Source organism: Cenococcum geophilum (genome assembly GCF_001692895.1).
Source record: "Cenococcum geophilum 1.58 unplaced genomic scaffold K441scaffold_14, whole genome shotgun sequence".
Lineage (NCBI taxonomy): Eukaryota > Fungi > Ascomycota > Dothideomycetes > Gloniales > Gloniaceae > Cenococcum > Cenococcum geophilum.
In genome coordinates, this window is record NW_027137572.1 from 1482512 (window position 1) to 1494632 (window position 12121).

General features: G+C 31.2%; 1 protein-coding gene across 1 annotated transcript; it reads left to right on the top strand.

Annotated features, from left to right (window-relative positions):
* Positions 1–8178: 8178 nt before the first annotated feature.
* Positions 8179–8726, top strand: K441DRAFT_657593 (uncharacterized protein). Its single transcript, XM_067648210.1, has one exon. The coding sequence runs from the start codon at positions 8462–8464 to the stop codon at positions 8615–8617; it is 156 nt and encodes a 51-aa protein (XP_067505717.1). The 5' UTR covers positions 8179–8461; the 3' UTR covers positions 8618–8726.
* The last annotated feature ends 3395 nt before the right edge of the window (positions 8727–12121 follow it).

Genomic DNA, 12121 nt, shown 5'->3' on the forward strand with positions numbered 1-12121 from the left:
TAATAAGATATCTTTAAGCCCTTTTTAAGACATAAAGGCATGCATATCTGCAAGCACCTCCGCGATTTATATTACTAAAATTAGTTATAGTTAAATAGTACGGTGGTTGCGTATAAGTGGGCAAATAAAGCTAATCCGAATGTTCTTTAATCTAGAGTTATATCGCGACTTAAGGGCGCGCACGCTAAATTAAAGCGCTACCTTTAAGTTTCTACCGGCGACTTACTTAACGTCGTATTAAATATTAAGAACTTTATTAAGAATAACGTAAATAAGTATACGGCAACTACGGTATAATACTAAGATAGCCTACTGTATAACGTTCGCGAGCCTAAGTTTAAAGATATCTTATACAAAGTAACGCCCTAGGCCCTCCGCCACCTTAAGGCCCAACTAAAGCTTATAAAGTCTACTAATTACTAGCTAAGTTGTAGTGGCTCTTGGACTACTATATACGGCCTCCCCTGCTGCTATATACTCCACTAATAGCTACACTAAAGCGCCACCTCCGTACTTAAAATTGAGCTTACCGAAATTAACGAATACTAGTAGTTTAATTGCCCTTAGCCAGATCCTCCTACTAGCCCACCTATTAATCCTCTACTACTTATTTAAGAGCCTCTAATTGTTAAGCGTTGCCGCGGCCGCTTAGCTAGCTCTATAACTTCTAATTAGGTTGATACATCGACTTGCCGTAAGCTATTAGCATTTAAATAAAATACTAGATATACTATGCGCGGGCGCGGGCGCGGCCGTGGCCGTGGCCGTAGACGTGGGTGTACTTGCGGAGGTAACTTACAGACATTAGGCAGAGGTGGCAGCACCTAAATTAGTTCGCGCGACGCCTTATAAAGTACCGCATAATCTAATCAATCAACTTAGGAGCAGGTGGGTAATATTTTAGGTAGTAAGAGTAGTGGCGGAAGTGTTGGTGGTAGGGCTTACAGAGGCCTAGGCAACTTACCTTTTTAGGAGGATTTTGCTAAGGGCTCCTTTGGCGCATTCTAAATCTAATTTGGACTCTATTACTTGTACTATAACTAAAATTAAGACTTTATCGTGGTGTTGCAGTTATAAAAGTTACATTTTAATGATTTAATTTTCGCGATGTAGATGTAAACAAGTCAAACGTATGTAATATTCTAACTTAATTAGGAAGGAGCTAAACCAATTAAGGAGGGAGTATCCGTATATTAGTTAGGGGGTGTCCGCATATTAATTAGGGGGTGTCAATTTACCGCTGGCCTATATAAATTACGGAAAATAAGGTTATTACGTTAAAGACTATAAGAGTAGTTAAGGCTATTACGCAGTAAAAGGAACGAGACTAGTAGAAGATATGTATATATAGAGGGATAATAGTTTTGCGTTTTATTATAATAACGTATACTAAATTTATAAGGACGCTAAGTATAGCGTAAGCTATTAGCTATAGGAGCTAAAGTTATTAAAGTTTAGAGGAATTAATAAACTAGTTTATAAATCGGATATTAAGGATAATAAGTTTAATATAGGTAAAATATTTTATAATAATAAGGCAATGGAAGCAGCTTACTAGGAGTATATAAATCTTAAAGATATTATATAAGAGGCAGAGGACAATTCCACTATAAAATAGGGAATATTAGTAGGGATTAAGACCCTACTAGACATAATATCTATCGCTTTATAAGACGTAAGAGAAGTAGGATAGTAAACCACTTCAGCACTTAATAAAGGTAAAAGGCTAAAGACCTAAGATTCTTAAGATAAGATAAGGTAAGCTTAAGGACCTATAACAGATAATAACCAATAGAGTAAAGTAATGGCTTAGTTTAGTAATATATAGATAAGCTTAGGACGAAGTTTCCTAAGGATATAAGACTCTTAAGATAAGATAAGAATACTAGTAAAGCCTAGTTAAACTAAGGCTAGAGTAAAGCTTAAAATAGAAGTAAGCTTAGGATTAAGAATCCTATAGAACTAAGATTTCTAAAAACGAATAAAGACTACTAAAGAAATTATAAGTAGAATCTAGCAATAGGATTAACACGCTAATACTAAGATTAAGAAGTAAGAAGACTTTAAGGATCTATTTATAAGACGTAAACTAAAAGAAACTATAGAAGAATTTAGGGAAAGAATTATCGCATAGTAAGAATAGAAACTAGATAAGAGATTTAGCATATTAGGACGTATAAAGGATAGAGTACTAGTATAAAGAATTACTAATAGGCTAAGAGTAGGCACACTAAAAGCTAAGTAGCTTACTAAATTGGAAAACGAAGAGGATTTAGGGATTTCTACTAGATTTAAAGAACGATATATAAAGGGCTATTATAACGTAGTAATAAGTAGATACTTCCTTATAGACAAGCCGTATATATTCTAGCAGCTATATTAAAAGTAGTATAGGTAATAACACAATAATAAGTGGGAATATTTCTATATATAGTTGGATAAATAAGTTATTTAGGACTACCTAATTATAGAGAAGGCTATAACTTATATTAAAGGATCTAAAGGAATAATTAGAGGACTAAAGAAGTAAAAGATATATCTTAGTATCTATAAATAAAGTTATAACATTTAGATTAATACGGTAAAGGTTTAAACTTAAAGATAAAGATAAGTTAAGAGTTAACCTAAAGTACCTAGTATATTATACGCTAGTATAGATTATATATATAAATAATATATATAAAATATATAAAAACCTAAAGGAAAAAAATTGGAAATACCCTATAAGGATATATTAGGCGCTAAATAAGTAATAGTATAGGAATACTAAGTATATATACGGCTGGCATCTAATAGAAGTTTAAAAGAAAGGAGATTTAATACTTTAACCAAAAAGATTCCTTATAGAAAAATACTTAGATAGATAATAGTGGTGGGAATACTTAGAAAATATATATTTATAATATATTAAAGATAAAAAGCAAACTAGATATTAGCTAAAGAACAAGCTAAGTATAATAAAATTAAGTAGCTAATAATTAGGAAAAGTAGAGGCCTATAAAACTAAAGGAAGCTAGTAGTAAAGCCTTAGACCCTTAAAGGAATTTAAGGATAATACCTAAATTTATAGATTAAATAGTAAGATTAAAAGTTTAAAGTACTAATAGATAGTAGAGTAACGCAGAACTATATTTTACTAGTAATAGTTAAGAGAATAAAACTACCTTATAAATAGAAGAAGTAACTTTACCTATTAGTTATAATTTTAGGAGATATAATAACCTATAAAGGAGGGTTTATTAATCTTAAAATAGGACCTATTTAGATAACTATTAAAGGAAGATAAATTAAGATATTTTTTAATATCCTACTATTAGGACGGGATAAGGTAGTATTAGAGATACCTTAGTTATAGGAATACAACCTAAGGATTAATTAGATTATAGGTTAGGTTAATATTAAAGATACTTAATAATATAAGATATAATAATAAACTAAGTTAATATAGTACTAAGTTAAAGTAATATATAAAGAGACTAAGCGAGGCTTAAGTTATATACTAAAGAGATACTATAAGTATAGCAAGAAACTATAGAGCCTAGAAAGTAAAAAGCTAGTAGAATATATAGTATAGGACTATAAAATAGAGTTAAAACTAGGAATAAGTCTAAGGTTTTTTCTAACCTATAAGCTTACTTAAGAGGAGGTAAGCGCACTTAAATAGTTTATCTAAGAAAACTTATAAAAGGGATATATTAAACCATTGTAGTTATTAACAGGTTATCTAGTATTATTTATACTAAAGAAGAACAGAAAACTTAGGTTATATATTAACTATAAATAGTTAAATAGTATTACTTAAAAGGATTAGTATCCTTTACCCTTAATTAGAAAAATCTAAAACTAAATAGGTAATACGTAAATCTTTATAAAAATAAACCTAAGATAAGCGTACTATTAGATTAGAATTAAAAAAGGCGATAAATAGAAGGCAGCCTTTAGGTTAAGAGAAGGACTATATAAACTGTTAGTTATATAATTCAGATTAATAAATATACCTATAATATTTTAGAAAAGGATTAATAGTATATTAGGAGAACACCTTAATAAGTTTATTATAGCATATCTTAATAATAATATTATCTATTTAATAACTAAGGAATAATATAGGGAATACGTTAAATAGGTCTTAAGGAGACTATAAGAAGAATAGATACTAGTAGTAATTAAGAAATGCGAGTTCTTTACTAAGAAAACTAATTTATTAAATTTATTATTAAATTAAGTTATATTAGTATAGACCTAAAGAAAATTAAAACTATAGTAAGTTAGTAAGAACTAGAGAACGTAATATAGTTAAGGTTATTTTTAGGGGTTTATAACTACTACTAGAGGTTTATAGTATAATAGTTAAAGAATATAGAACCTTTTACTAGGCTTATAAAGAAAGAGGAACTATAGGTATAGGGAAATAAATAGAAAAAGTTATTTAAGGAACTTAAAGAGCTGTTTACTTAGGAGCCAATTCTTAAGATTTACTAATTAGGACTAGATACAGTTATAGAAATAAACGTATTAATCTATATATTAGGAGTATACTTACTATAAAAGTATAAGGACGTATAGCATCTAGTAGTATATTATAGTCGGAAAATAACACTACTAGAGTTAAACTATAACGTCTATAATAAGGAGTTATTAGGTATAGTTATAGTATTTAAAAAATAAAGAGCATTTTTATAAGGCGTAGAGAAACTATTTATAGTTAAGATAGATTATAAAAACCTAATAGGGTTCCTAATAACAAAAGAACTTAATTAGAGATAAGTTAAATAGGTAAAGATGCTTACAGAATACTATTTTAAAATTTAGTATATTAAAGGAATTAAAAATATAAAAGTAGACGCGCTTAATAAAAAAGCTAAACTATAGAATAATAAGAAACTATTAGGAGTAATACTACGCAGAGATAGTAACGGATTAATTAGATATAATTACCCTAAGCTAGTAGTAACTTAAGAAAATAATAAATTAGAAAGAGTCTATAAGATATTAAAAAGCTTTTAGGTATAAAGAATCTTTAAGGTATAGCTAAAAGAATAGCTAGAGCACCTAGAGGAAGAAATACTATATAGTATAGAGAGGTAAAGTATATCCTAAGAAGTATAGCAGAGTATTTTATAGAAGATTTTTATAAGGGAATAACTTAAGGACATAATGGAGTAATAAGCTTAGTATTAAAACTTTAAAAAGAGTATATTATTAACGGAATCTAAAATATTATAAGAAAAGTAATAAAAGAGTATTTAGATTACTAAAGAAATAAACTAATAAGGTATAAGCTATATGGAGGGCTACAACCTATTAAAATACCAGAGAGACTATAGAAGGTTATATTATAGGACTTTATTATTAAGTTACTAAAGTTAAAAAATCTTATTACCGGATAAGATTATAATGCAATCTTAGTAATAGTAGATAAGCTAACTAAATAGGGCTACTTTGTAGCATATACAGAAGAAATATTAGCGAAGGATATTACTAGAATTTATATTAAAGAAGTGTTTGTAAGGTATAGAGCACTAAGTAAGATTATATTAGATAGAGATTTAAGATTTATAGTAGTATTCTAGGAGGTATTTTTAGCAGAATAAGGGGTTTAGGTAATAACTTCTACCGTATATTATCCGCAGACAGACAGTTAAATGGAAAGATTAAATTAGACGCTAAAGTAGTATTTAAGATATTATATTAACTATATATAGAATAATTAGGTATTGCTATTACTAGTTATATAGTTTATATATAATATAATACTATAGGAAGGAATAGGTATATTACTATTTAAGGCAAATTATAGATATAAGCTAAGGATATTATTATTACTATAATAAGTAAAGAAAATAAGTAGTATAGCTAAAGAAAAAATAAAGATATTAATAAATCTTTATATAGACCTTATAGAATTAATAATGAAAGTATAAAAAAGAATAAAAAGGTATTATAATATTAAGAGATCTAAGGGACTAGATCTTAAGGAGGGAGATAAAGTATAGCTACTATATAAAAATTTTAAGAGTTAATAACTAAGTAAGAAGTTANACTATNTTAGANTAGGACCTTTTNAAATTATATANAGNATTTNACNNNTTANNTTTAANTTNNACNTACTAGCTAAGATAAAGATCTACCCTATATAGTATATTATAATGCTAAAACTAGTATATAGAAATATTAAGCTACTAGTTTATAAGGTAGACACATATAAAGGATAAAAAGAAGATAAATAATAAGTTTTAAAGATTGTTAGTTATAAGGATATAGACGATAAAATATAGTATAAAGTAAAGTAGATAGGCTATATTAAGACTACCTAGGAACTACTAGAAACCCTAAAAAACGCTATAAGAAAGGTAGAGGAGTATTAGAAGAAATTAGGTTAGGTAGTATTAATAAAAAAGGATTACTAAAAAATAAGTTACCTAAGGGGGACCTAAGAAGAGTAGTTGCCAAACTACTTAAATCTATTTCCTTCCCGGATAAAAGAGAATCCATTTTTTTATCGCCAAGTTTCTATAAATCTTATTCTATAAGTTTCTACTCCTTAAAACGGACCTTCTTATAAACCTTTTTAAGACGGATTAACTAAGCGGACGCTATAAAATAAGACTTAAGGGCCCGTTACTAAGTATCGGTAGCCTCCTGTTTAGTATTATAAGAATAGCATAACTCCGCTAGGGCGACTAATAGTTTATTATTAAGCCGTATAATAGTAGATTAAATATAAAACCCTAAAATTAATTAATTAAGGAACTAGACAACTATTAAAAGTAATAGGTTATATATATTTAGTATTAAAGATAAAGTAAACGTTATAGGACAAATGAATATTTGCTTTAGTGCACTCTAAGTAAAAAAAACAGTTATTAAGAGAATAGGTTCGCTAACGTAATATAAACTAACCCCTCTTTTAAACAGCAAGAATATAAAGACGGTATAATTTTACTAAAAAATAGTATTATAGCAATAGTGCGAGTATAACAAATAGTTAAAGAAGAAGAAGGAGCCTTAGATATAATAAGTAATAATATTAACTAAATTAATTAAACGGATATTATACCTCTAGTAAATAACCTAAAGATATTTTAAATCTTTAAGGATAAAGATAAAGAGGAGGGAGATAGTGTTATAGACGCTTTAAGTACAATATTATAACTACTAGAAGAAGAGTTAAAAGAAGCTAGTTAGTTAATTTAAGTATAGTCTAAAATAGAGCCAATAGAGCTATATAACGAGAAATAGTAACTAAGGTTATATAATATAATCTATATAATCTATCCCTTGCAACGTTGATTCGTGTCCTATTCTTATCGATAAGCTCTAGCCAATTAGATCGTTAGGATCTTAGAGTCGTAATAAGGAATATAAAGCTCAACACATTGTATATTTTGATATCTGCACTCAATTCTTGGTGGAGATTTGTTTGGAATAGGCGTTCCAGCAGCCCCCCTTTACAGAACGGAATTCTGCGAAGTTTCTACGAAGTTTCTGCGCAGTTCTGATTTTGGTGTTCCGCACGGACCACCTGCGGTAGGACACCAACGTTGCATGGGATAGGAAGAAGGAACACCAAAATCGAGATCCGACCCATACGGTCCTATGGGGGCTCCTTTCCGTCTCATCTTGTCCGCAAGGTCAAGCTGAGAGCGAGGATCTCGTCTGTTACTGATGCAGCAGCGTTACGTTGTGGCTAGAGGGGGCCTTCGAATACTCAACCCTTGACGCCGTCAGAACAGCAGAGTTTTCACAGGCCTTGGCGCCAAGACTAGCCAAAAAGACGACTCCAAAAAAGCGACCTCTGCACCCCCATGCGGTAGAGCCCGGGAACCTAGCAGCTACTATTGACATTCCATTTGGATCATGTTAATAGACTACCAGAGCGAACGCAGAGACGTATGTACGGCTGCGCAGCGCCTGCGCAGCGACGTCGTGGTGGTGAAAATCTTTTTACTGGGGGGTGAGCCTCAGCAAAAAGCTTAAGCACTGCTACTACGTCTCTAAAGTACATATTCGGGACATTCGAATTAACAAGCATTATTCCTTTGGCGTACCCCCTCCCTCCTATAAATACTACATATACCGCATAGCAACCATACATATACGCAAACAATCCGCGCCCTAAGCGTAGCAGAGGCCCCCCATTTTAACATTACCTAGTAACCTAGGTATCTAGTTATAGGGACTGGTCCCCCCTATACTAGAGCGTCCTCCTATACCTCACGAATAGGTACAAGGGCCTGGGTTTGGGCCCTAGGGCAAAAGCGATACTAAGTTATATACACCCCGTTATAGAAACCTTTTAATAAAGGAATGGATAAAAGACCTCAGCATACAGGCCCGGGCGGAGCGCAAGCGTTATTATTACCAGGAGATATTTACAGGAGACTTAGAAGAGGAGCTAGGGACAGGCATATAACTTTACACAGGTAATATATATACAGACGTGGTAAAAATAGTTTAAATGGCAGATGGGGCAAGACAGGCATTTAGACACTCCCGTGCAAAGGGAGTCTCAAAGCAGCAACCTGACAGTGTTTTTCCTCCCGTTAATATAGTACGGATGCTATCTGGAAGTATTACCTCTCACGTCTCCCCTGGGGGTTTTTTGTACACTTAAAAAAAAATAGGGTTTTTCTCAGTAAGGAGGTTTTTTCCCATAGGAATTAGTCTGCGTGTCCCCACTAGGGGGACTAGGTCGGACGGTAAATTGAATCTTATATATATAATCTATAGGATTTATAGAATTTATAATAGAGTAAATAGAGTATATATACCTTACGTATTAAGGGGATTTCTTAGGAGTACGGTTGTGTATTTAAAGGACTATAGTCCTTACCTAGATAGTTCTCTCCTTTATAGTAAATCTTAGAATATAATTAGAGTTAATCTATTAGGCAACTACTTTACTAGTTATTATTACGTTATTAACTATTCTACACCTATATACCTAGCCTATTAATAAGTCTACTATAGTTCCTGCTATAAGGCTTCGTTATACTTAAGCTTGTGCCTATTAAGCCGCGAGTTATATATAAAATTTTAGCGTATCATATATTCCCTTCGCGAACTTTTCTATATTAGTTAATAGCTAATACGCCAAGTTACATTAATTTAAGAGCTCGTACGTCAGCTATTAAATTTAAATTAATATTAAGATAATAATACTTTTACATAGAGGAAACGGGCAACAGTTACTGAACCCTAACTAGTTTTTCCGATAACCACATTTTAACTTTCTCTATAGTGAGTTTCTCACGGTAAATATATATTTTTTATCTGGATTTATGCTTCTAAGGTCAGTGCGCCCCCTTAGTACATTAAATCTTCCTAAAGGAAGTGTTAGTGCTAGCTTAGTCTAGCTTCTATAAACCCGTTCTAATTCCGTCCTAGTGCCCTAGTGCCTTAGTTTTAGGTCCCCGCCCTCTTCTAGAACCCCGATCTGGTATACCCCGCCATTAGAAACTCTTAGCGTCTACCCCATTAACCTGCATTATCTATATGCCATCCTACGGCAAGAATTAATCCTAACTTCTCTCTTGCGTCAAAAAGCCGTTTACAATTATTTTCGTGGCGTATCCTAGACATTAGCGCGGTTAAAGCTACAATTTAGGACGTTTATACCCAAGTGAATAAGATACAGCAAGCGTATAACCCGATCTTAATAAGCGAATACTCCTAAGGATCCCCTATACCTCCTAACTAACTATACTACGAGCCTCTACCTTATATGCCTCCGCTAGTACGTCGCCGATTAAGAAGCGTACGACGCTAGAACAGCCCTACGGACATAAGGCGTTGAAAACTACGTACTTGGGCTTGCCTTTAAACTCTAACTTACTTCTAGTAGTAATATATTACTTTTCTTTATTTCTTTAGTTTAGTATAGTGTTAAGTAATAAATATATAGTTTTTATAGTTGGCTTTTAAACTAGAGCAAGCATATTAGTAGTAGGAAGTATTTAGCTAGCGCTCTATAACGGCACATACCTTAAATAGTGTGTTGCTATAATAGAATATATATATACATATATATATACATCTATTTTTAAGGCGTAGAGTAAGTTCTTTAAATACATTTTAGTGGCTTAATACTATCCTATAGATTGTATATTAACAGTAATAATCTATATATATAATTAACACATATCCCTATATACTGTAAAAATCTACACTAATATTTACTTATTTAGTTCTATTAAACCTAGCGAGTTAAATGGCTCCTCCTTTATAAGGAATCTATCCATATTCTTAAGTATATATTTTCTCTCTAGAATTGGTTTTAAGAGGAGATTAAGAAAGTAAGTTATCTATTAGCTATATTTACAGAGAAAACTACCATATTCTTTATCTAAAATATTAATAAGTAGTTTAAACCCATCTACTAAAAGTCTTTTAATACTATAGGAAATTAGCCTAGTATAGTAGGAGGGAAGCTTACTCGAGGTTATAGATACTAAAACTACTATTAATTGGGACTAAAGTAAGGATGCTAGTACTAAATTAAGCTGCTAGTATATGGCAGTTACGTCCTTAACTAAGTCTATTTTTTAGGGTAGTTATTTATTTATTATACTTAACTATATACCTAGAATAGTATATTATCTAAAGCGCGGGAAGTAGCTTGGCCGCAATAACCTAGTTCTAATATTCGCTTTTTATTCCGCTAACGTTTAGTCTATTAGACTGGTTAAAGCTAGTAATTCTATTCTAGCTATATATAAGCTTTTACTAATCTAATTAGGTGGAATCGCTTTATAATAAAGGCTATAGTAAATAAGATATCTAATTAATTTAAAGACTCTATGTTCGCGGATACTATATTATTTAAAAAAAGGTTAACTATATTTATACCCTACTAAATAGTAAGATAGAAAATTTATAGCTATATAAAAGCGTTTTAGCTAGTAACTGTAAAGAATAAGCGAGTAAAAAGCTAGAGCCTATTAGAATTATCTAACGAGTTACGGTTAGTAAAGGTTTAATATATCTCTATTAACGGAAATTTATAGTTATAGATAGGTGGAATCTCCTTTAAAGTTTATTTTTATAGCCTTTTAACCTTATAGAAGTGCTAATTATTAACCTTTTGTTTGCTTTAAAGCCGCTTTAATATTATCCTTTTAGACCTAGTAATCGCTACATTTAGTATTTTAGTAGGCTTAGCTTACTATAGTTGCTTTTTATTTATAGGCAATTATACTCCTTCTCTCTAGTATATTTTACTTTATAGTTTAGAATTACATTTAATAAGAGAGGAGTCTTTTATACGTTCTTCTATTATATTATCCCGTCTATAAATATTATCTAACTCTATCTTATCCTGCCCCTCTTTACGTGCCTACTATTACGGCGCTAGTAGAAACTAATAGATATTAGTAAAAACTAGTGGATTGTAGTTAGTAGATATTAGTGGATTATAGCAGATAGTCGCAGATAGTCGTAGATAGTTTTATATAGTTTTAGATAATTACTATTATATAACTAGAGGATTATATATAACGTTAAGCAGTGCTACCCTTTGTCTCCTTTCCTTTCTTAAGCTTTAGATCTTCGTTTATAGATAATCTAATTATATAGGCTTGCGCGACCCTTTTACTATACTCGTGCCTTAATTAACTAAGTCGCTAATATTATTTAAAGCTTATCTACTCTTCTTCCTAAGAAGGAACTAAAAATTATTTATAGACTATAAATAAGAATAGAACATAGAAGCAGACCTAAAGACTATTACTAAAACTTAAAAAATAGAATAAAACTAGAAGAATAAAAAAGAAGAATAAGATTTATAGAATACGTATAGACTGTTACGGCACTAGCAGAACTGGCAGAACTTAGCAGAACTTCGCACTAGCAAGTTGTCATAAATTGCCGCAGATTGCCGCATATTGCGATCACGTGACGCGAAGATCTTATAAAATACCCAACGGCGCTACTCTTTTTCTCCTTTCCTTTCCCTAGCTTTAGATTCTTATTTATAGATAATCCAATTATATAGGCTTACGCGACCCTTTTGCTGTGCTTATATCTTAATTAACTAAGTTGCTAATATTATCTAAAGCTCACTCTACTCTTTTTCCTAAGAAGGAACTTAAATATATTTATAAGAACACCGAATAGGACC